General features: G+C 47.5%; 1 protein-coding gene across 3 annotated transcripts in view; it reads right to left on the bottom strand.

The window, feature by feature from the left end:
- The window catches only part of CAMTA1 (calmodulin binding transcription activator 1), a 58,199-nt gene that overhangs the window by 29,458 nt on the left and 2,754 nt on the right, over nt 1-25,987 (bottom strand). For all 3 annotated transcript variants that reach the window (XM_048518483.1, XM_048518481.1, XM_048518482.1), the window contains exons 2-4: nt 21,987-23,842; nt 17,792-17,918; nt 16,562-16,696 (exon numbers count right to left, since the gene is read on the bottom strand). In XM_048518483.1, the coding sequence (XP_048374440.1) occupies nt 16,562-16,696; nt 17,792-17,918; nt 21,987-23,498 (1,774 nt within the window). In that variant the 5' untranslated portion in view covers nt 23,499-23,842. The remainder of the gene's footprint in view (nt 1-16,561; nt 16,697-17,791; nt 17,919-21,986; nt 23,843-25,987) is intronic.

The raw sequence follows: 25,987 nt of genomic DNA on the forward strand, positions 1-25,987 counted from the left end.
TTCTCACATCATCCCTTCAAACATGGCTGCCTCCACCTTGCAGGAGACACAGCCTGAACTAGGTAAGGGACACCAGCACCTTCAGTGAAGCCTCCCCCTCCCACCTGACCACTCCATGAACAGCCACCTGTCTCACATTCAGTGCTGGGCTAGTCTTGGTTAAAATTAGACACACATGCACATAAAGGCAGAGGGCCAAACTATACTCTACAAGTAAATGTGTGGATCCTCCCTGGTGATTATAATATAAAAAGCAGTCTTGGGAAGTGGCCATAAGGAGCAGAGGAATTATTTCACTCTGCTGGCTCACCACTTCACATTTCAAAATCTAATCCCCAGATATTTTTTCCCCACATGGGAAAAGATGCTGATATCTATTTATACCTTTTCTTTCTCCCCAGTGGGGAACCAAAGCAACTTACACCCTCTCCTTCAGTTTATCCTTACAACAACCCAGTGAGGTAGGTGAAGCTGAGAGTGTGAGACAAACCCAAACTCACCCAGCAAGTTTATATGGAACAGCAGGGATTCAAACCTGGGTCTCCCAAATCCAAGCCTTACACAAACTCTCTCTCTCTCTCTCTCTCTCACACACACACACACACGCACACACACGCACACACGCGCACGCACGCACATGCACGCACACCCACGCACACCCACACCCACACACCCACACATATATTGGGGAATGGAGGAAGGAGAATAATCAGGAAGGATGTTTTTAATTTAAAAACAAACAAACAGTCAACAACAAAAGGGTCGAGAACTTCTTTCCCACCCCACATTTTTCTAATCCTATATGCAGCTTCCCAAAGTTGCTTCTCATGAAAAGAAAAAAGTTATATACGTTTGCATGTTTAACTCATCAGGGAGACAGAGTTGGTACCTCTACCAAGAGCGGCACATAGACTAGTTCTGACTTCACAACTCTCAGTGGACAGACTGGCAGATGTTCCCTGCCCCAGGGAACTTACAATCTAAGTTTACATAGGCTTATCAGGCTTGGAGCACTTATCTCAGGACTCTTCTCTGTGCAGTGGGCTTGCCAAGGGCTCTCCTCACATTTCTCTGTTTACATATGAGCAGGCACTCCCTCCTTTCTCCAGAATTTTTCTGCAGAGAGATCTTTAGGCCTGGTTCATCAAGTGATTCTTAAAGGCACAGATCTCATTTTACCCAGTAATGAAGACTGCTGGCTTTGCCCTATAAGCTGCACTTATGCCAATATTACTGTTCCAAAAGTAACCCCCCCCCCATGAAAGATGCAAAGCAATTCCCTGGACCACAGGCTGCTAAAGAAGGGGACTGTCCTAGAGCAGACATTCTCTCCCCACCCCACTTTCCCCTCCACACAACACTTCCTGCTGCTGATGCTGGAGGACAGAGACTTGTTATTTCCAACCTCTCTTTATATCGATATTTCAAAATATCATATTAGAGGCTGGTGTTGTGGAAGTGAATAAATGCCACGAACTATGCCCAAAGGCAGGTCAATAAAGGCTCACCAAGTCCCAAAGCCCAGCTTCCAAAACGGAGATTAAGAGGTATTCAGAACAACTCTCCTGGTGCTCAGCAGGTATGCAGAAATAAAACACCTTCTGCAGAAAATATGCGTTTTCGAAAAAAAAGTCTTCTTCAGCATATAAATCACTTTGTTCTTGCCGCTTGTTATTTGGGGGATAGACTGAAGTACAAAAAGTATCATCTCTCCCCTATTGCAGCTAAGATGCTCCAGCATGGGTTTTGGAACACTGTTCTTTTCCGGGACTGATGATGGGCTTTACTTTCAAAACTTTTGTGGCTGTTAGCTGCTTTAGGATACCACTTGCATGGCATGATAACAATGGAATACTTTGACCAGAAAGGACCCTTCAGACCAACTGCTCTACAATTTCTATTTTATTTATCCAGTGCCATCCATGTCCAATGTGTGCAGGTTCATGGAGGAACAGAAGCAAAAGACAGGGTACAGAGGCGGTCATCTGAATTCCCTACAGATTCTGTACAAGTAGGAACTTTGTCTTGGTCTGTAGATAATAATGCTGACAACCACTTGCATGGCATGATAAAAATGGAATGCTTAGACCAGAAAGGACACCCTGCAGGGGATTGCCAAGGCAGATATCCTTACCAGATCCCTCCTGGCTTGTAACCTCATATGAGAAGCTGGGTGGAACACTCTCAGCTTCCTAACGGCCCCCAAGCTCAAGCCCAGAAATATGGTGAAGGGTACCAGAGGCCATTTAGAGGCTCCTGTTCTTGGTTGGCTGATGGAAATCACAAGTTTGGTCAGCCTGCATGGGAAAGGTCACGTCCAAGCTCAGCTTTTCTTCTGATATAGGGAAAATTGTTGGGATACTACCGGCTTCCTTCATGGGCAGATTCTTGCTTCAGACCAGATGCTCTACAATTTCTATTTGCTTTTATTTATCCAGTTCCATCCGTGTCTAACATGTGCAGTTTCATGGAGGAAGAGAAGCAAAAGAAGGGGCATGGAGGCGGTAATCTGAATTCACTACATATTCTGTACACATAGGAACTTTGTCTTGGTCCATAGATAATAATACTGACTACACCCTTCATTAGTGCCTGCTTGAAACGTAGGGGCATACAATGTAAGATGGGGATGCTAATGTTGGTACCTGCCTGTCTCTTGTAGCCCCAAGCAAGACTTTAAAACATTCACAATTTGCAGGGTAGACTTTGACAGAACATCCAAAGCCATCAAAATTGGGAATGGAGACAGATAAATTGCTGCCATCACTGCACTTTTTCCTGGCTTTGAGGGTGCACAGTAAAATAGAACCAGTTTCTCCAGCCCATGGCAATCAGCCACACTGCACAGTTTACCTGTGCCAAAGACTCCCTCCACGTGTGAAATGCAGAAAAGGGGAGGCAAAAATGGTGTGCAAAGAAGACAGGAAAGGTCTTTCCTTCTGTGTCAAAAACTTAGAGCAGGTGATTGCCAGGAAGAGATTTATAAATGTCGTTGAATGACCACCTGGTATCCGCCTATATAGACTACCACTTGGAAAGATGCACACAAGCTGAAAGTTTATGGGTTACCTTCAAACTTTTCTGTCTGTCTCCACTGCATGTCACGAGAAGGAGCACTGAGTCCCAAGGCCAGACAAATGTTATTCAGCAGTTCCTCCCATTTCTGAGATTTCTCTGAATACTAACCATTTATTTTCACAGCTGTAAGGGCCTCAAGCTTGCTTTCACAAATAAAACTGATATACAACCTTAGCCGTGAGTTTCTTTCTTTAAGGACAAATGCTCTGTAGCAAAAGTGCCAGGAGCCAGGGTTTCTGCTGGAAAAAGTATTGCTCAAACTTCTTTGACCAAAGGAAAAGTACAAGCCAGCCAATCTTTAAGCTCCTTTGATTTGTTGTGCCAGCACATTAAGGGCATGGAACTCAAGGTAGATGACATTCCATAGGATTCCGAAGTAATCTTCCAATGAGATCCACAGCCTGCTAGGCTCTAGCCCAGGGGTAGGGAACCTGCGGCTCTCCAGATGTTCAGGAACTACAATTCCCATCAGCCCCTACCAGCATGGCCAATTGGCCATGCTGACAGAGGCTGATGGGAATTGTAGTTCCTGAACATCTGGAGAGCCGCAGGTTCCCTACCCCTGCTCTAGCCCGACCCCAGTCCCGGGAAGTTTACTAGGTCCCACCAATGACAAAAGACACTCTTTTGACAAATAGAATCTGACCCTGAAATATACATGACATCAACTAAATAAGCAACTCCAAAAGCACAGGTGGAGATATCTCATCCCTAGTACACCGTACACCTCCAACCCACCAGATAAATGCCCTGAAAAGTAGTAATAGTTAAGGAGTGTCTCAACCTCAACTGTTATTCCCTTTCTGTTCAGTTTGCCTAGAGCCGCTGACCCAGGGACTTGAAAGGGCGGCTTCAGAGTAAATTTCCCCAATGGATGACTCTAAAACTGCCACTAAGCCCAGACCCACAGGTCTGAAGAGCCCTGAAGTAAAAAAATCCAACATACAAGAGTCTTTTTGGAAACAGGCTTTTCATAGTAGGAAAAAAAGTCTCACATGCTGGGGAACATGCTACCTGTAAGGGTGCCAATCTAACTTTGCCTCATTCCGCACATGCAGAATAATGCACTTTCAAACTGCTTTCAGTGTCTTTGAAGCTGTGCGGAATAGCAAAATTCACTTGCAAACAGTTGTGAAAGTGATTTGAAAACGCATTATTTTGCGTGTGCGGAAGGAGCCTTTGATTGTAAAGATGTTAACTTTGACCTTTGTATTCTCAGGGATAGCTGAATGACAAATGATAATGCATCAGTCACATTCTTAACTAAAACAAAAGGTGAATCACATTCACCTCCTGATATCTTTTCTAAATGGTCTAAAAGGATGTTGATGCTTTCATCTCTCCTGGTTTTCCTTTTTAAATTGAAACACTCTGAGGTAGTTCAGCATGTAAGATTCCACAATAAGAATTGGGGATCACAGATCTGTAACTGGAGTCTACATTGTTAAGCTGATTCTCTACTGGGGATTCCAAATGTGGAGTAGAAAATGTCTGCAGGTAATTGATGGCAGGGAGGAAAGTCTCTAGTATACTCCAGAAGATATTTAGTGCATGTGATTTTTCACACTGCTCAAGTTAGTAAGTTCAGGCTCTAGGCTGAAGAAGAGGAAGAGTTTGGATTTATATCCCCCCTTTCCTGCAAGGAGACTCAAAGGGGCTTACAAGCTTCATTCCCTCCCCCCTCCCAACAAACTCTCTGTGAGGTAGGTGGGGTTGAGAGTTCTAAAGAACTGTGACTAGTCCAAGATCACCCAGCTGGCATGTGTTGGAGTGCACAGGCTAATCCGGTTCACCAGATAAGCCTCCACAGCTCAAGTGGCAGAGCAGGAAATCAAACCCAGTTCTCCAGATTAGACTGCGCCTGCTCCTAACCACTACACCACACTGGCAAGAGATGCTGAATCCTTCTCCCCAGGATCGGAACTGCAGCCTCCCCAGGACCATTAGTCCACAAAAGAACTCACTACCCATCACTAGCAAGTGCATATTTAATCTGATGAGAAGACCTTTCCTCCCCAGGATCTTGGAGGAGGATGGAAGTGTACCTTTATATGTTCAGAAAACAGCCACGCTGCTTTCAAAGTATCTCAAAGCACCCTGTTCTCTAGCTCAGGTTTCAGGAGGAAGGCAGCGTCTCTCAATCCCCTGTCGTCACCCCTGCCCTCAAATTTGGCACAGTCTTAAACAAGACCCTCAGTCCTCTTTCTAAGGCAGCAAAATTGTGGAGAGTACAAAGCACAACTGGCTATTGAGGTCTGATAAAGCATGTTGATCTCTGCACAAGATCTACATCTTTTGTTTTTTTATGCTCTAACTGGAAAACTTTTATCCTGCCGTACAGGATCTCCACATGGATGGCAATAAAATAAAATAAATCGTAGCCCAGTCTTTCCTGGACCACACCCAGCTCATCATCTGCTAGCACTGATTCCACTGTAACACATCCTCCGCTATTCATTGCCAATCTGTTCCATCCTTCTACCAGCCTTGAACCCCAAACAGATTGGGAACTTGGGACCTGAGTGGGACTCACAAAATTGGTCTCAGCTACCTAGCTGGCTGTAACTACCAGTTGCACACTCCCCCATACTGTACAAACTTGTGGGAGGAATGGGGGACTACCTCATATCACACTTCTTACGCCTACTGGTGGATGTAATTTGTTGAAAAGAGTTGTTGTAAAGATAACTGAAATACTTTGCAAGCTCTGGAGGGCGCTATACTCTGTCTCACAGCAAGTTAAAAGTGCAGTCAGTAGTGGTGCAGCAGAAGTGCGTGCTTCCACAGTAGAACATAGTCCCAAAGGACTATAAGCAGGCAGGTAAGCAAGTGGTGAGTTGGGGCAGGGGGCGGGGGCTGGCTTGGTGTTTGGGCAGGGGGGAAGGGTGGATGGAAGAATGGGGAGACTTGATGTTTGGAATCAGCCCCGTGCCCAGAGACACTCAGCAGGCCAAGAGGAAAAGGGCGGTTGCCAAAGCCCCCCCTTGTGGGGCTTGCTCGGAGGCTTAGAACCTTCTGCAGGTTAGGCACTAACAAATCAATGCTGGTAAGGCAAAAAACCCCAAAAGGTTGCAAGTCCCTAACCAGAGGTGTTGGCAGGTGGCAGCCAAGAGCCCGTGTGACCCGAGTGCAGACCAAAACAAACTTGGGAAAGAGAGCTGGAGCATCAGAGCCTCCACCTGCCACTTTGAACTGCAAGTGACACCAGTGAAACTGGGGAGTGGAGGAGCAGCAAACATGGTACTTACCTGCCTGTGGCCTGGCTGGCTTGCCTTCCTCCCTCACCTGTTGGCTGCCCTGACTCCTCCAGGGCAAGCTGCTCACTTGGAGTTTTTTTGGTGTGTGTGTGTTTTAACAAGGATGCAGCTGCAGCAACCTGGCCCTGGCTTAACGTTTGCGATGGGGGGGGGGGAAGGATGGAGGGGGCTGGGAGGGGTTAGAACTTGATTTTTGGCTAGGTGGGCCACATGGGTAGAAGTGCTCTCAGTTAGGAGGTTCTGGTGAGCCCTGTCTGTTCTGTAGCTCCAGCTGCCAGCCTGGCAGTCTTTCGCATGGAGCATGTGGACACGACTCACCCCAAATTAATCTTGCGGCAGGAAGTTGACAGCCAGTATGCTATAGTGGCAAAAGGGCAGGTGGACTCTAATCTGGAGAACCGGGTTTGATTCCCCTCTCTTCCACATGAAGTGGTAGACTCTAATCTGGTGAACCAGATGTTTCCACACTCTGACATTCTTGCTGGGTGAACTTGGGTCAGTCAAGTTTTCTCAGGACTCTCTCAGTTCCACCTCTACCTCACAAGGTGTCTGTTGTAGGGAAAGGACGGAAAAGGAGAGGAGCTTGAAAGCCACCCTGAGTCTCCTTATGGGAGAGAAAGATGGGATATAAATCCTAACTCTTCCTCTGCCCTCAGACACCTGTTTGGTGTTTGTGGGGGATGGAAGGGACGATTCCACTGTTAGCTGGAGGAGTCAGGTCCTGCTCCCTCACCTCTGCTTGTTGACAGCTGAACATTCTTGATGAGGAAGGAAGGCTTCTGGCAACTTCCTGCCCAAAGAAATTGGAGTAAGCACTGAATGAAGACATATTTCATTTGGCTCACCAGTTACTAGAATTCCCAGAATGTTGTTGCCAACTCTACCAAGTGCATAATAATTCTCACTTTCCACAAGGAAAGGTTTTTCTCCTGTTGCAGTGAACTTTGAAGCAAACTCCCTTGTCAGCCAGGGAAGTCCCAGGTTCAATCTCTCTAGATGTCCAGGATTGAACCTGGTGCCTTTTGCAGACAACGCACATGCCCTCCCATCGGACCCTGGCTCTACTGTGCTCCTTTAACTCACATCCACCAGTATTCAGCAGCAGATGCCGGCCATCCCACAAATACATCTCCTCTGTAAGCACCTTTTGCATTTGGCTTTTGCACAGGTTGAAAGAGATGCCCATTCTCTCGAGTCCTCTGCACTTGTCAGGGAGAGGGAAATTGATAAGATGTGCAGACCAGGGTGCCTCTGGTGAGCAGATCAGCAAGAATAACTAACTGACTGTACAATGAACTTAATATACATATATATGTACCTGTTATTTACATGTGAACATATATATGCTTTGGGATTGGTTGTAATTCAGTATTTTCAGTCAAGTTTTCTCATTGGTTCATCTCTCTTCCTTTTGAAATATCTTTTAAAGGTCCATCTTCAAACCTTACTTCACTGGTTATGGAAAATGGTGGCAACCTGAACACACGTTGGGGGAGGGGGAGAATGCTATGGCCGAATTTCTCCTCTGGATATTTTTGTTGGGCAGGGAAGGCAGAAACAGGGCTATTGTTTTCTTTGTTTCTCCAGAGTTCTTTAAATTATTATAATCATAAAAATATCACACAAAGTATTTATTAAAATTGGGCACTTTGGAACACAACAAAAGCAATGTGAAATGTAGAAATCTCAGACCCAATGAATACTACACTATGCCCCCACCTGTGCATCTTGCCTGGATTTCCTGATCCAGACCTCAGGCCACATCTCCCACCACTGGAAGTTGTAAAGGTCTCTGCTACCTGAACACGTGAGTAGCCCTGCTCTGCCAACAATTCCTTGCCTCTAATCCCTGGCCTCTGCTTACCTGGTTCCTTCCCAACCATGGACCCTTCTGTTCTCAGACGGCCTAATCTGAACACCATGACAGAAGACCCACACCTGTATGTGGGGCAGGGAAGACCAGTGAAAGTACTCACACCTGCACTGCATCAGAAATACCCTAGAAAGTACAACCTAGTTCACACATGCATCCCTTGTACCTGTGGCAAAGGTGAACGTGTGAATGGACTCCACTGAAAAGCACGGAGTCTGTGGAGATGCAAAAGTTTCATATAGGATTCATTCACCTGCTAAGGAGCAGCTAAAGTAAGGTTCTGCTTCACGTTTTGAAAAAAAGTCAGTTCACTCGTGCACTCAAGCGCCTTGTTTTCTCCCCAAATATTCTGAATTATGTGGTGGAACATAATATATGAACAAGTGGAGAGGTTTAGCTGGAAAGTGCGTTCAGTTACAAAGGGTCTGTCTTCCATGTTCACTGGCTCCTTAATACCATCCACAAGGCACACAAACAAAGGAGAAACTGTTCATATGTAACAGTGAACACACGTGACTGGCAGGTGCATGCCTTCTGTAAAGAAGAACCAACATGCTAGCTTTCCAGCTGAAGCTGGGGATCAGTGCCTGGATAAATCTGAGGTTCAAATTACATGGTCAACTGTTCATATGATGCATGTAACATGAACATTACTCAACACAATTACAAAGAAAAATCAAGTATATACGGTACATGGATTGTGCATACATTCACTGTAACTTGTGAGCAGGGCTGGAAAGAGAATCAAAGGCGTGTTCATGAGGACCAATTTCAGACATCACAGGGCAACCAACCAGGGTTTGCAACTAAGCTGCACCCAACTTGTTGACATATACAACATTGCAATGCATGTGTATCTAGTTCAATTCACACCTTACATTTTGAAGTGCAAAGAGAAACTTCTGAAATTAACATAGATGCCCCTCCCCCCAACAAGTAAAGTGCTATCAGGAACAAACTGTCCTGTGTGTACAAACCTATGTAAATAAAGCACCAGTATTACTATCTCATTCCTTTTCCAGAAGAAATGCATGTTTGGGAAGGGTAATTTTTGAGTGAAGAAACAGTAAAGGGGGGATATGCTCTATTCAGCTGCACTGCCTGTGGTTCACCCCCCTCGTCCAAAATACTTTTTTCTCATAATCTGCTGGAAAGTTGCAGGGAGTGGGAATACAAAGCAAAGTGAAAATCAATCACCCCTCTCAACTTCTCAACTCAAACCTGACCCTTCCTCCTCCTCCTCCTCTACCCTACCACCACCAGTGTTAACAGGGTTCTGTCCATAATGAGTAGCTCACCCTCCAGGGTTTCATCACTTGATGACCGCGGGGGCAAGCAAAGACTTTCCTGTGTGCATGGGCAATCGCATCCCCGCCAGCACTATGGGAACACCCCCATCTCCTCGCGATTCGTTCACAGGAGTCCGTTCACACATTCAGCTGAGTTGACAGTCAAGTAAAGCAAGCAACCCTCCATGCACGTGTGAAACGGGCCAGGCAAGCGCTGACCGCTACCGAGCGTGCAGGGTCCGAGGCGCACTTACCTGGGCACCAACCCCATGGAGCCTCGCGCACCGCCCGCAGCCCAGGAGAGAAACCCGAACACCGCGTGAACCCAACAGGCAACCGAGCCCCCCACGAGCCCCTCCTCTGCTGCCACTCCAGCTCGCGCCTAGTTCCAGGCAGGCTCCTCGCCAGCCAATCCCCGCCCGGGAAAGTGACATCACCCCACACCGGCATTGGCGAACGCGGACTGTTTACACGCGCGCCGGAGCCAATGAGGAGCCGGCGGGTGAGCTCATGCCCGGGTGGCTCAACCGAGTGCGGCGCTTCGGGGCTCGGCCGGAGAGGCGCGCCCGGGTGGTGGCCCAGCCGGAGGAAGATCGCCGCCCGGGGCTCTCCGCTGGGGGCCGGGCTCCTTCCCCCCACCGGGCTGCCGCTCCGCAGCTTCCCCCGCTGGGGCTCCTTGCCTGTTGCAGCCGCCGCTCCCGTCTCCGAGCGCGGCTGCACCGAAGCCGGGGCCATGCCCGGCCAGACCCGCGTCCGGCCCAGCGATGCCGCCCCTCGGAGGGGTCGGTGCTGCCGGGCGCGCCGACGCGCTTCCCGCCTCCGAAGCGGCAGCCCCGCCGGGCCGCGGGTGGCGTTCGCGGAGGGAACCGAGTCCTGCTGCCGCTGCGTGCCCGCAATGCAGCCGTCGGGAGAGGGGGGCGCTCCGCATTATGACAAAGCTCGGCTGGGCGGGAGGACCGGCGGCCCCCCCCCCCCCCCCCCCCCCCGTGCCGGGAGGCATGTGCGGCTCTGGTCCCCGCAGACCTGCCTCCGGCACTGTGTGCCGCGCCACGCCTGCCAAGGATCGTCCGAACGCGCGCCGCGAGACTGACTTCCGAGTAAACCCGCAGGACAGCGCAAAAGCATATTGCAAGTTTCTAGCGCAGAAGCACTTCTCGGCATGTTGCAAGTTTCTAGCCCTCATGGGTGCGTCACCCGGAGTGCAGATTTGCATTTGTGCTTTATAACCAATTGTTTCCTCTCTGGACCTGGTTCTTCAGGAGCGGAAAGTGTTGCCCCCGACAACTGACCAGCTCCCCCTGCATGTATTTCCCTAGCATTTTCTTCCACCCAGCAAGTCACTCCTCAGCAAGACTTGGTTTACGCAATTCAGCCATCCCCAGAAGGGGACAGCTGGGAAAATGGGTCTCACGCCTGATAATATAGTGACAGATTTGCACATGCTTACCAAGAAAGTACCCCCTCCCGACCCCTAACCCAAAACAGACTGAAATGGGCCAGACAAGTTAATCCCATCCAATGTGATGGTTTGCCAACAGGTGGTCTCTGGTGTGTTCCTTCCTCTTTCAAGGAACTGAAGTCACAGCAGCCTCTCTTGCAAGGAGAAAAGCCCCATCGCCCACCACTGGGGATGGAGCATTTCTCTACAGTTTCATTTCTTTGCATCAGCCCTTGGGGCACAACACTAGCTGAGGGGTGTGGGAGCTACTACTTTGCTGCATGGCTCCAACATTACTGGACTTCCAGGGTTGCATGGAAACACCAGCTGCTTCCCATATCAGCATTCTACAAGCATTTACTTTTTTTTCTCTTTGGTGCCCTGAAATTAACAACCAAAACTTCCTGCCTTCCAGTCTTAGGTTCAGAGTTTATGTCCCAATTGCACTCACAAAGGTCTCTTGTACTGGCCTCTGAAAAGCTACAGGATTCTCAAAATTCACACGAGGGAACCTAAACCTAACTTGTATCCGTAATGCTTGTGGTTAAGGCAAGTCTCTATGAGTTACTGAGGGTTTATACTGCCCCATGTGATCTTGCAATGAAGGACAAACTAGTTCAATAACCAGAGCCTTCATCCCATTCATATGGAAGACCCCAAACTAGCTAAAGGAGCTCCTCCTGCCTACAGGAAGCTGTGCAGGTCAAAGGGAAAACTCAGGAATAAGCCACGCGATCCTTTTTGTTTATAACAGCTGAAAACAACAAAACCACAAACTTCCAAGTTCTCCAGTACTGTTTATCAAGCTGCACGTGTTGTTTAAAAAGCAAACGAATGAAGGGGGTGGAAAAATGTATCAAGGCTTGAGGCTTTCCATAGGCAGCCTATGGAATAAGATCACGAATATGCTCAAGAGTAAGGTCTCAAAAATATTGTTTGAAATATCCCTTCCCAACACACACGTTTACTGTTTTAAAATCCAGCTCGATCAAAAAGTTGTAGGCAATCTGTGCATGGTATTATATCATTTTGTTTGGTTGAACATTACCCTGTGGCTTTTGTTGTGGGAATTAGGTGTAAGAAAGTGCATGTGTGCATGTGTGTGTGTGGGGTGTGTGTGTGTGTCATCAGTTCCCTACTCCTCCCTGACCATGCTGTTCTTAAAATAATCCCCTTCCTATAGGAATTCATCATGATACAGCATCACAAGAATTTTGCCTCTCAGTTTTTGCAGCTTTGTCAGATATTCCTGACAACAGCACTTCTGTTGGGAGCTCCCTTGTCACACTACAATTCCCACAATCCTTTGTGGGAGAACTAAACTGCCAGCAACAGCCCCCCTGTGTTGCATTACCCCTAAGAGCCGGCTCAGCTCAAATGAAGCTGTCTCACTTCTGAAATATATCTGAGACTGAATGGAGTACAGCAATGGCTCCCTCAGCCTCCTTTGGCAACTTGCGTGGTTGTCGATTGAGTGGCAGGCTGGGCTCCTTACTCTTAAGTAGAAGTGATGGGGACGAGATGGTTGCAGCAGAAAACTCCACTCCCCGCCGTGACGCTCAACATATACCAATGAACAAAAAGTGACAACTTGCTGGCATTGAATGGTTCTTCCTGCTGACCCCACCCCACCCCACCGCCTTCAACCGCACTTGAATTGAAACCCTCTCAGTCAGCAGACCTGCTGTGGCACTCTGTCAAAGGCGCATCCATCTGGGAGATGCGGGTATTCGAAAGGAAGGGGAAATCGCCTCCCTGCCACCAGTGGCTCTGCTCACGAATAAGAACCTGCAAGTTTGGGCTTCCTTTTTGTGTACACACAGGAAGAGCAAACGGGGACATTTGCAGCATTTTTAGCACAAAGCTCGTGCCAGCCGCAGAGGTATAGAAGATGGCATAATTATTCCACCCTTTTCCCCTTAGAAGGCCTCTGCATTGCAGCTGTTCCGGTTGTGTGTGTGGTTTGTGTGAGCGATGCCCTACTTTGTTCACAGCTGCAATCTCCCTCCTCCTTCATCTCCATCACCACACCTCTCTCTCATGCTTGTGTGTGCAGGCACATCCCTCCCCCCCCCCAGCTCCACAACTAGTCCTGGACACGTGTTTTCTTCCAAAGCTGAAAGGGAAAGGGGGCGGGCAATGAAGCTGCCCTCTCTGCTGCTCCTGGGCTTCAGGACCAGATTGGCATTTTCTGTTGCCCTCTTGCCTCCCTTGCTAACGGCCAGCGGTAATTTGGGAAACACAACACAACCCTGCTCTCTCCCTCTCTCTTTGTGTATAAAATATATTAAACAGATCACCACCTTTTTCTAATGGCTTCTATGCTGTTAACAAAGGCCAAATGCCTAGAAGGTCTGGGCTAATTGAGAGAACATAAGAACAAGCCAGAGTCCATTTAGTCCAGCTCTCTGCTACTCGCAGTCGCCCACCAGGTGCCTTTGGGAGCTCACATGCAGGATGTGAAAGCAATGGCCTTCTGCGGCTGTTGCTCCCGAGCACCTGGACTGTTAGACTGAGAGAAGGACATAGACTCAGAGACGAATGTGACTTGGCACAAAAATGACTGGGGCAGGGGGCGGGGGAAATCATCGGTTCTACCCAGCTCTGAATGGATCTGAATTAGTTCCCCTCCCAATTACTTTCTACAAATGTGGGATCTCTGCTGCCTCATCTAGTTGGGCCCCTCAGCAAGGGAACCTTTTCCAAGGGGCTTCCATGGTTTCAGTGCAGCCTCTCAAGATGCTGCTGAAGGCATGGTGGCATCTTTAGCAGGGGACCCTGAAAAAAATCTGCAGGTTGGGAGTGGGGGTTCTGTCCAGGGGCCAACTGCACCCTGGGAATCAGAATCTCTTCTTCTGTTCATCCTGCTATATGATGGGAAAAGGGGCTGCCCTGCCCTGCCCCTTGGTGAATTTCCAGAAGGAATAGCCAGGCAGGAGAGTCTTAGAGAGGGAATGCCTCTACCATCTTGCACAGGGAGGAAAGAGGAGGTGGGGTTTGGATTTATACCCCATCTTTCTATCCTGTAAGGAGACTCAAAGGGGCTTACAAACTCCTTTCCTTCCTCTCCTCACAACAGACACCTTGTGAGATAGGTGGGGCTGAGAGAGTTCAGAGGGAACTGTGACTATGCAAAAGGTCACCCAGCAGGCTTCATGTGGAGGAGCAGGGAATCAAATCCAGTTTACCAGATAAGAGTCCACCACTCATGTGGAGGAGTGGGGAATCAAACCCAGTTCTCCAGATTAGAGTCCACCTGCTCTTAACTACTGCACCATACTGGGAACAATGATCTGCCCCCCACACAGGTTGTGCGGTGGGACAGAAGAGGTCTCATGGCCCCAGTGGCAATCTAGTCTTCTGTGGGTGTTGCTGTACCCATGAAGAGGATCATACATTCAATTTTCTATGCATCTCTTGGGATCTGTTTTCTAACCAAGATTAAGCATCTTCTCTTTTGAAACAAAGAGCTGGAGACATTTCTTCAGCACTGTAAGATCACGAGTTCCCCATGTTTGCATCTTTAGTATATTTTTTTGCTTAAACAGGTCTGTTACATAACATATAACCAACACTAGCTGGGACCCACCATCCACTGAAAAGGGCTGTCTTCTATCTTCTACTGTATTAATTTAACAACATCCATGTGTGCCATTAACTGTGAGGCCCAAAACAGACACCAGAAGATCTGTGATGGTCTCTTCCCAGCATTAAAAAAAGGCGAATATCTGTTTTGCTGAATGTTTCACATCCCCAATCAACTGGCTGGAGTGGATTTTCTGGATTGTGTGACCATTTGCCTGTATCTACTCTTGGCAACTTTAGAGGTATGACTATGCCACAGAGAAAAGTACATGTTGCCATGACATGCCTTTGAATATGCCAGCCAGATGCGGGTAAAATGTTCGGAGCTAAACTTGCAGACCACGGCCACACAGTTTAGAAAACCAAGGCTCATTCCGCACACGCAGAATAATGCACTTTCAAGCTGCTTTCACAACTGTTTTTGCCATTCTGCACAGCTTCAAAGAGCCCTGAAAGCAGCTTGAAAGTGCATTATTCTGCGTGTGCGGAATGAGCCCAACGAAAGCCAGCTAATAATGGTTGTTTGGGGTCCCAATTTGTTGCAGGCCTATAGTATGATGGTGTGAGGGATGGTGACACGGTATAGCCCAATCTCAGAAGCTAAGCAGGGCTGGTACTTGGAAGGAAGACCTTCAAGGAAGACTGCAGAGGAAGGCAAAGGCAAACCACCTCTGCTTCTCACCTTGCCATAAGTTGACAGGGTGGTGTAGTGGTTAAAAGCAGGTGAGAGCCAATATGGTGTAGTGGTTAAGAACAGGCAGATCCTAATCTGGAGAACTGGGTTTGATTCCCCACTCCTCCACCTGAGTGGCAGAGGCTTATCTGGTGAACCAGATGTGTTTCCGTACTCCTACATTCCTGTTGGGTGATCTTGGGCTAGTCACAGTTCATTCAGAACTCTCTCAGCCTCACCGACCTCACAAGGTGTCTGTTGTGGGGAGAGGAAAGGAAAGGAGCTTGTAGGACACCAAAGCTCATTCCGCACATGCAGAATAATGCACTTTCAAACTGCTTTCAGTGCTCTTTGAAGCTGTGCGGAATAGCAAAATCCACTTGCAAACAGTTGTGAAAGTGGTTTGAAAATGCATTATTTGGCATGTGCAGAAGGGGCCCAAGTCTCCTTACAGGAAAGGAAGGTGGGGTATAAATCCAAACTCTTCTTCTTCTTGACTGCAGCTTGATGGCGCTTAACACGCAAACAGATTGTGAGGTAGAAGGGGGTTGGTTCTTCAACAGTTTTGTTAATTGAACTCTCCCACCTGTTTGTTAGCCACCTTCCCTTGGAACTTTTTTGTTTTCTTCCCAGGTTAAGAGCAGAAGGAGGTCAGTTTCAGCAGTCAAAACCATTCAGGAGAAGAAGGGTTCATCCCTTTCTCCCAACATGCCATGGGGCCTGTGCACCCGCTAGTAGCTGTTTTTAAAACGTTGGGAAGATCCAATCACAATGCCACAACTTTTTTTGGCCCTCCCATCTGAGGCCTGTTCATGTGTGCAAGTATTTCACTTGACAGGATCCATTAAAAAGATGAAGAGTTCTTTGATCTGTAATGGATCGTTTTTGCTCATTCCAAACATCACTTAATGCTGCAGTAATCTCATCCAACAAAAATGCAGCACCAAATCTTTTCAAGACAGACCTCTTGGCAATTGTTTTCTGTTCTACTGGGGATTTGCACTGATGTGTGCATCCAGTGTGATGTAGTGATTAGGAGCAGCGGACTCTACTCTGGAGAGGTGGATTTTAATCTGGAGAACTGAGTTTGATTCCTCCCTCCCTGCTGGGTGACTTTGAGCCAGTCGCAGTTCTCTCAGAACTCTCTCAGCCTTACCTACCTCACAAGATGTCTGTTGTGGGGAGAGGAAGACAATTGTAAGCCACTTTGGGGCTCCTTAAAGGTTGTGAAAAGTGGGATATAAAAACCAACTCTTCTTCTTCAACATCACCAAAGTGGAAATATGCCAGCAGTAAGCAAGGACTTCCTCACCAACCTGCAGCCCCCACCCCCAGGATGTTGAGGGGATATCGGTTTGCCCTTCTTACCATCCAGGGACAGCCAGTCGTGCTGAGAGGAAGGCAGTGTTGGCAACGCCCTCGCTTTGTACTCAAAGACCACTGAGTTGGAGATGATCTGGTTGTTGAAGGCAACTTGCAGAGTGACCAGCCCGGTGTCGTGAGCTGAAAGACAAGGGAAACCTGGTGAATAAAAAGGGGAGGGGTTCAGGAACCTGCCACTGAGCGCCTGCCAGCAATACAGTTTTCCAAAAGGGAAGTGTGGGCTGGGGAGTTCAATCTATTCCGTCTTGCACTCTGAGATGGCGTTAGAAGCAGTGTGCATCAAGAAAGTAATGCCATGTCCTTGTCTGAATGGGGAGACTGCGGCATATAAATCTGTGGCACCAAAAAAGTACCCTGGAACCATGACATCAAAGGCCTGTTGGCATATTCATCTTTGACAGGGAAATCTCACTACAGAAACCTCAATTATTCTGTGGGTTTTTCTGCTCTTATAAGCATTCCCTCACTCAGCAAAATGAACAGGAATGCAGATAAGACACCAGAAGAACATAAGAGGCCATCTAATTTGTCTCCAACTGCAACCTTCCTAAACAGGGCGTTCCATCTTCCTCTCCAGCACTGCTTGCTCAGATGAATACTGCCTCTGTACATAGAGGTTCTATCGAGTCATCTTTGCAATAGTATCCTCCAAAGGCAATAGCTGCGGTCACATCTCCTAGCAGTGAATTTCCTCAGTTTTTGCTGGTGCAACTTCACATGGCTTGAATCTCTTAACTCTTGAGCCGGGTACTTTTAAGAGAACAAAGATCTGTTGAGTTGAGACTCCCATGTAAAAAACGATGACAAAACTCTCGTTTATGAGTGGCCATTGGCAGGCAATAACCTTCTTCCTCATAAGCATGCATCAGGTTTCTCTGATTTGTGTCACAAGAGCTACAGCCATGCCATTTAGACCAAACCTCCATGATCAAAAGCAGTATACCATCAAATATCAAATGCTGGAGACTAACAACAAAAAGGTTCTTTCGTTTCCCAGAACATGTGGCTGGCGGCTGTTCAAAAGCAGATGATGAGCTGGATAATCAGGAAAGTAATTATTTGTGTTCACAAGCAGGGGTTACAACGTTGCAAAAGAATCCCCACACATACATACATACATTTAACAGAAACTGTGAAATATACAGGAAACTTGTTAGAGGTTTTTTTTTTTAAATGATGTTTTCCTCTCAGCCCAAATGCATCAGAATTCCTCACCTGGGCAGTAACAGCGCAGCACCCCCGGCTGTATTAGTGAAGCAGGCACAGAGATCTGATCAAACAGACAGCTGTAGTTATTGCTGGCTTCCTGCCATGGGCCTGTGATAAGCACCTTCACGCCCCCCTGCAAAGAAAACAGAGTAGATGGTGTCAGGTTGCAAAGGAGAACGTGAGGGGCTGTGCGGCCATCTGGACCAGGCAACCAAGAGTCCCTCCTGCCCTGCAAGCTTAACATAAGATGTTGGGGGAAACATGAGAAATTCACCAGTGGGGCTCCCAGCATAACAAGATGATCCCAATTTGAAAGTGGGATAACCAGTGTCAAGGAAATAGGGAAGATTGCTGTGGAAAAGTAAGGGAAGAGAGACTTGCAAATAATGGCTTTCAACCAGGAACTGGCAATCACAGACTTTATGTAATGGTCTTTATGCTATTCAGTGTGGAGGACTATTCACAGTTTAGATATTTAGATTCAGGCTTCCCCTTGTTGTTGATAATCTTCAGAAGATTAGAAGAAGAAGAGTTGGCTTTTTAAATACCCCACTCCTTTCCCCCTGCAAGGGGTCTCAAAGGCTCATTCCGCACACGCAGAATAATGCACTTTCAAACTGCTTTCAGTGCTCTTTGAAGCTGTGCAGAATAGCAAAATCCACTTGCAAACAGTTGTGAAAGTGGTTTGAAAACGCATTATTTTGCGTGTGTGGAAGGGGCCAAAGAGGTTCACAATTGCCTTCCCTTCCCCTCCCCACAAAAGGCATCTTGTGAGGTAGGTGGGGCTGAGAGAGTTCGAAGAGAACTGTGACTAGCCCAAGGTCACCCAGCAGGCTTCTTGTGGAGGAGTGGAGAGAACAAATCCAGTTCCTCAGATAAGAGTCTGCCACTCATGTCCACTGCTCTTTACCACTACACCACACTGGCTCTCGTTATTATGGTTATATTTGGCCGATCAGGGTTTAAAGTTCAATTTACTCTCTGCCTTAGATGAGGGCCTATTCACCTCAGTTGCCCATCTGAAAAATTGTGACAGCAGAAATAATCAATGATTAATGAGATGAGTACATAGAAGCATAGAGCTGGAAGGAACACCAAGGGTCATCTAGTCCAACCCCTTTCACAATGTAAGAAATTTACAAATACCTTCTCCCCTACTCCCCCAGTGACTCCAGCTTCATGTTCAAAGGAGGAAAAACCTCCAGGATCCCTGGGCCAATCTGGCCTGGAGGAAAATTCCTTCCTGACCTCAAAGTGATGATTGGCACTTTCCTGGGTGCATAAGGAACAGCCACAAGAGCTGAGCGCTGGCTTACCTCTTCCCCCCCTTCCTCCCGTGATCTGCCTAAATTCCTAGTGAGTTTTAAAATCAACACTGCTTTCAACTGGCTATCTAACCTCTACTTAAAAATCTTTGGGGAGTCTGCGATCTCCCAAAGAAGCACGGAGGAACTGCTCTGTCAAGAAAGTACTTCCTAATGTTTAGCTGAAAACTCTCTTGATTTAATTTCAACTTGTTGGTTTTGGTCTGACCTTCTGAGACCCGCCTTTTCCCTGACAAGAAGGCCTCCTCGAGGTTCCTTTCAACTAAATTATCTTACAGTTAAACCATTTTGAAAACCACTCCCCAAACAGCAACATCAAGACATATCAATGGTGACTGCAATATATTTGGGGGGAAGGGAGGGGAGGGGAAAACCAGCTTACTCAATGTCCCTTCAGAAAAAGGGAGAGGGTTTCCACAAAGAATCCCAGTTTTCATTTTCTTCAACCAATCTGTTGGTCATTGAAACATGCCACAAGATTCTTTTTTTATTTTTACTGCAACAGGCTTCTGTGTCTCTCACTTTCATATTTTTTTTTAAATGTGAAAAATAACCATGGAAAACAGTGTGGGAAATTGGAAAGGATTATTTCCCCTCTAGCTGTTTTTCTGCTTGTTTTTTTAACCCATTCAGTCCTTCCATTCTGTACTTTTCCAGTTGTGGAGAAAAGATACCGTTGTCTACGGATGTCTATATTAGTTTTTCCTTAGAGTAGAAAAGCAAAGACTGATTCTGGGTTGACAAATGGCTGAAGGGAAAACGGCGACGCAGCCCCTCCACCCCAGTTACTGCACTCAGCTGTGTAGTCTCACATGGGCTCATTCCGCACATGCAGAATAATGCACTTTCAAACTGCTTTCAGTGCTCTTTGCAGCTGTGCGGAATAGCAAAATCCACTTGCAAACAATTGTGAAAGTGGTTTGAAAACGCATTATTTTGCATGTGCTGAAGGGGCCATGGATTATAAAGAAGCCAGGAGATTCTGAGTTCTGTCTCCCACCTAAAGTCTATGTAACCCACATGCCCTGAATGGATTGGCCCAGAATGGGTTGACCCAGTAAGGGGGTGGAGACTCGGAGCAGCAGAGAGGCTGAAAGAGCTCTTTTGCAGAAGAACAAGGCTACCAGACTCGGACCTTGATTTCTATAAGCCCTTAACACCTTGTTAAGGTAATTTCAATATTGTTGGGAACTACTGGGAAGGTAGTTGTTGTTTTGCTGTGTTGTAAATGTTGGAGTTTATTGTTTCAGGGTTTTCTTTTGTGGTTGTAATGGGTGAGAGTTCTCCTGGAGACCTTCATCATGTTGCAACCTGTTCATCAAGTCCTTGGAGTCTTCAGGAGCCAGCCAACTTGCAAAGAAGATTTGGACTTGGCAATATCAGTAGACTGTAAATAGAAGGACTTGAAATGCAACCTGAACAGGACCTTGAATTGTAACGTTAAATGTTGATGTTTTAAAAGTGTTAATTGTAAAGAAAAGTAAACCATTTTGTTGTTTAAAAATTGTTGTTGCAACTCATTCCAAGTACTGCCCCACAGAACCCACAAGCTGAGGTTACATCTACTTTTACTCTCAGGAGAGAAAATTGTTTGATGGTCTGCAGCTGGAAACAGACAATAAGAGTGTGATTTCAGGGAGGTTTGCTACCTAAGTTGTATATACAGGTTTTGTGGGTGTTCCTCTGCCATCTCTGGACAAAACGGTTTGGTGTGCTCCCTTGGCATTCTGTTGAATAGAAAAATGCACCAGTGAAGGATATAGCTTTCCAACCAGAGAATTAACTGCATTTGCTGCAGCTCTGGTGCCCTCGTGTGGCAGAAAGTCAGAAGGATGCTCTCAAAATAGTTCACCAGAAGGCTTGGCTTAATGCAAAACACAACTCTTCCAGCGGCGGCACCAGCCCTGAGCGCCAAACCTGCTATGCAAAAAGAGCGAGAACCAAAGCAGTGCTTCCACTGATAGGAAGTGGGGCACTGGAAGAATGATTGTCCTCAGCTGGTCGAGAAAGCCAGCGAGACAAAACCTGAATGGAAGCTGAGTATCCTGCATTGTGCTGTCGCTGGAACTTCCACAAGTCAGGATGCTTCCCTCTGTGCTACAAAGATCTGACCAGCATGGGAGACTGTGTGGATTGAGAGGCTTGGCAGTGGAGATCTTGTCAACACACGCAAGTTTAGTAAGGCTCGAGGCAATTCTCCCTAACTTCATGCAACACTTTAAAAAGACTGGAATGCCCAATGGAAAGGTTTGCTTTCCTGCCCTCCTTCCTTGGAACAAATGGAGATGTTCTAAGCACCCAGTAGCTCTTTGGTCACCCAATCTGCCTGCCTGTCTTCCCATTTTACCTGGGCTGCCCTGGCAGATGGTGAGGGGGATCCTCCCATGCTCGTCCTTGGCAAATCAAAACCCTAGAGAAGTTGAATGAGCGGAAGGGTCTTCTTCACCACTCTGTGGGAAGGTGCAGGCGATGGGCTCATCATGCAGCTGTATGTATCTCTATGCAGTGGCATATCTAGGGATAATGTATCCTGATGCAAAATCCCCCCCCCCACAATATGTGTGGCTGCCCTCCCCCACCATGACCAAACAATTTTTTTTGCACCAGGTCTTGAAGTCAATGAATGGACCCAGGGGAAGGAGGAGGGGTGTGGGGGCGATTTTCCACCCCCCACGTGACTAAATGGCCGTAGCCTGGGGACATTTGACCCCATATGTTTCCCTGAGCCACTGTCTCTGTGTCAGAGATGAACATGAGAACTGGACCTTAGCCTGTGCTAATATGGTTTAGCGGAAGTAACATTCTCCCAAGGGAAAAGACTCCCGGAGATAAGAACTCTGCAAGAAGTAAAAAGCTAAACCAGTTCCAGAGCTTACCTCGGGGTAAGACCACTCTGGTGAGTAATCTGTCACCATGAAGAGGCGCCCGCTCTGCTGGAGCATCCCGAGCGTGGCTTGCGTGGCAGCAGCTGACACCACTTCCGTCACATGCATGTACGCCATGGCACCAGCCCCGTTCTCTGCACTGCTGAGGTGCAGGTTGGCTTGCTGGGGGCTGCAGCATGGAATGCACATCTCTGCCTGGCTGTAGGAAGCCCGGCTCCCGTCTTCTGGCTGCGACAGCCCAGCACTCTCCCCGGAAACCAGCTGGTGCCCATAGATGGTGTTGCTCCCGCCTTCCACCGAGATGAAATCGTTAATCAGGTCAGAAAACTGGTTGCTGAAGGAGATGTCGAAGTGGTCCAAGCTCAGCTCCATGTTGGAGGAGTTGTTTAAGCTCGGGTGGGCGACAGGGTAGAGGCCTTGCACCATGTTCCCTTGGAGGATGGGCAGGTTGCTCCCATTTCTCAAGGTGCCATTGGCTTCAGGCTGCATATAGTGCTCTGTGCTGCAGGTCTGGAGGTCTCCAGGTTTCAGCAGGTTCTCGTTCCCTTCTGCCTGCGGCGAGGTCTCCATGGGAACTTCCCCTTCTGCCGCCATGGCCTGAAAGTTTGCCTGGAACTGCATGAGCTGAAGCGAAGAGGTGGACTCGATCCGGGCCTCCACTGTGCCATTGCAGTTGGAGGTGTTATGCGAGGAGGCCTCCGTCTTCACGTTGGGGAGCCCTAGAGGACTGACAAAGGAACCGCCTGCGTCGCTCAAGTTGCCGTGGGCGTTTTGTTCCAGGGGGAGAGGTTTGCTTGTGTCTTGTAGGAAGAAGCTGGGGGACGGGGTCTGATGGACGTGGGGACTCTGGACAGACTGACTGAAATTGGAGGAATAATCCTTGTTGGAGTCAATAGCGCTAAAGTCCATTTGCTCCAAGGTGGTGCTTGGGCTCAGTCCTCCGCCGGAGGGAAGCAAACCGGAACCAGTTGTCAGGGTGAGTGAGTTGGACGACGAGGAGGAAGAGAAGGTCTCTTTGGCCATCTGTTGCTCAAAGGACGTGTCCTCGGTTTTGATTTCCTTGGTGAGGGCCGCGCTGAAGTTGAACCCACGTTCCGTCGTGGGCGACTGCCTGAGGTTGGCGCCAATCCCGTCTCCTTTGGGGCCCCCTCCTCCGTATGTCTGTCCCTGCTTGGGATTGTTCAGGAAGCAGTCCGGGTCAAAATTCATGGTGGTTTCTGGCATCTTTCTGTTGCTGTCGAGCGTCGTGGAGAGCACCAGCTCTTCAGAGACGCTGGCAGGCAACATGGAGAGACCCTCGGAGCTGCTGGCAGTGGGGAAGGCAAACTTGTGGCCATCTGAGCTCACGGCCAGGACCAGTCCTTGCGCAGCGGTGTCCGAGGCAAGGAGGTGCTGATTCGGGCCAGTAGTGGGCGACATGGTGTAGACACCCTCACTGGTGACATCCGACATGAAGACCGTGGCGCTCTGCGACAAGTTGCCCATCACGGAGGCCACTGCCATGCTGGAGACCCCAGTGACTGCTGGGCTGTCGGCCACATCTGGATCGCTGTTCAATCCACTGCTGATGGACACAGGAGAATTCTGAGTGGTGTCAGGAACTTCAACTTGATTGGTTGAGGAGACCTCCGTACTGTTCTGGTGGAGAAGGACCGGCTTTGCCACTTTGCCGTTCCTCTTCTCCCTGCTGGAGGACTTGCCGTGGCTGTGCTCATTCTTGCCTTCGGAGACGTCGTTGTTCTGCACTTCGGAGTGAGCGCTGTACCCGCCCGACCTCGGTTCAACCTTTGGTGATATGATGCGGTGTTTGGCACTATTGCATTTGTGGTGCACGCTGCTACCTGCGCCTGTCCGGAGAGGAAAACAAATCCAGGTTCATTAATTGGAACACAAAACCGGACCAACATTGCATTGCTGTTTGCCTGTGTCACTGATCCCCAGAAGGTAAATACATAACCTGGGTCAAAGCAGCCTGGTGTTTTTAAGTTTGGCAGTATCAATGTTAGAGGAAGCCCACAGCACATTTAGAGATCAAGCTACAAAGAGCTGCAGGGCTTGAACTACTACTTAGATGCTGGGACTGAATGGGGTGTTCCCAGCCCTCCAAAACCTCACCTTCCTACAATTGATGGGCAGTTTGAGGCCTCTAGACTGGGTATGTAGGCTGGCCTTCTGCCCTTGCCAGGTGAAACCTGTGTGTTTCCTTTCCCTTTATTCTCTATCATGTTGCAGCCAGAGACGTTTCAATCTAATAGTTTGTCAATGTATAATACTCTGGTACTCCTTCTACATATTTGTAGACTCTTTCTCCAGTCATTCATTTTGATCCCCCATGGAAGCTTTTATTTACATATTTTATTCATTTATTCCAGCCAGGTCTATTCTGTTTGCCCCAGGGTATTTCAGGTTTTCCAACCTCTAATTTCACAGACTTCAGGACTACTGTGTATTTATTAATTTCTGCGGTCTAGGGTAGTACTTCAGGCAAGAGTTGCAGTATTGCAGTCAAAACTTTGCTCACGACCTGAATTAAATCCCAACAGAAGATGGCTTCAGGTAATCAGCTCAAGGTTGACTCAGCCTTCCATCCTTTTGAGGTCAGTAAAATGACTACCCACCTTGCTGGGTGTAAAGTGTAGATGACTGGGGAAGGCACTGACAAACCACTCCAAAAATATTGTCTGTCTAGTAAACATTATGATGTGACATCACCCCACGGCTCAGTAATGACCTGGTGCTTGCACCGTTACCTTTTTACCTAGCAAGGTACCCATGAATTACAAATAGTGCCAGAGGGGGCTTCTAGCATCCCTTCTCCAAGAAATACCTTTTCTTTTTTGCTTTTGATATCCAACCGGAATTTCTGTGCACCTTGAGAGGTTGCTCGTTGTTTTGTTAATTTTGATCAGTCCTAATAAAGGTACTGTTTGGATTTTTCTAATAACTAACAGGGCTGGCTATGATTTTTTTAAACTTACCCCTACTTTAATTTTCAAAATGCTATATTCCAGGCAAAGACAAAAATTGTTTAATATTCTATATTCCAGGCAAAGACAAAAATTGTTTAATATTCTATATTCCATGCAAAGACAAAAACCGTTTACAGGGAGAGGCCATGCAATTCCCAGATATGACAACAAATACAGGTGTAAGGAATACAATCTGAGGATGGGGAGCATAAGATTGTGGATAAAATGGTATGTGTGGATAAATAATGATATACCCCAGTTCTCTTCCCGTGCTGCCTGATCTCTCCCCCTCCCCAGCCCCGCCCTGGAGGGAGGCAACATTATATGCTTTTCCACTGTCTGCTGCATTAATCGACTCTGTGACTGCATATAAAAGCCACAAAGGTCTTTGGGGGTCTGGTTAAAGGCATGTCAGAAAAACAGAACTGCCTGACCAGATCTTCTCCTAGCTCAAAATTATACATGTTTATAAATTCATGTGCAGCCAACTGCCTAACATGAGTTAATGTGATCAAAGAGTGCTTGTTAATGGCTCCTCATCCACTTGGAGTTGAGTGACAATCTGTCCTGGGACCTGTGCTGTTCAACATCTTCATAAATGATTTGAATGAAGGAATAGACGGAATGCTTATTAAATCTGCAGACGATACTAAATGGGGAGGGGGTAGCAAATACGGCAGAAGACGCAGACAGGGTACAGGACGATCTTGACAAGCTGGAAGACTGGGCTAAAGCTAAAATTAATTTCAACAGAGATCAATGCAGAGTTCTGGATTTGGGTAAGAGAAATCAAATGCATAATTATGGGATGTGGGAGACCTCTCTTGGCAATAGTATACACGAAAAAGATCTAGTGGCCAGTACACTGAACACGAGTTAGCAGTATGATACAGTAGCTAAAAAGGCACATACCATTTTGGTCTCTGTCAACAGAACAATAGCGTCCAAATCATGCAAAGTGATGGTATTGCTTTACTCTACTCTGGTTAGACCTCTTGTAAAATATCTGAGCACCACAATTTA

Source organism: Sphaerodactylus townsendi, linkage group LG16, assembly GCF_021028975.2.
Source record: "Sphaerodactylus townsendi isolate TG3544 linkage group LG16, MPM_Stown_v2.3, whole genome shotgun sequence".
Taxonomy (NCBI): Eukaryota; Metazoa; Chordata; class Lepidosauria; order Squamata; family Sphaerodactylidae; genus Sphaerodactylus; species Sphaerodactylus townsendi.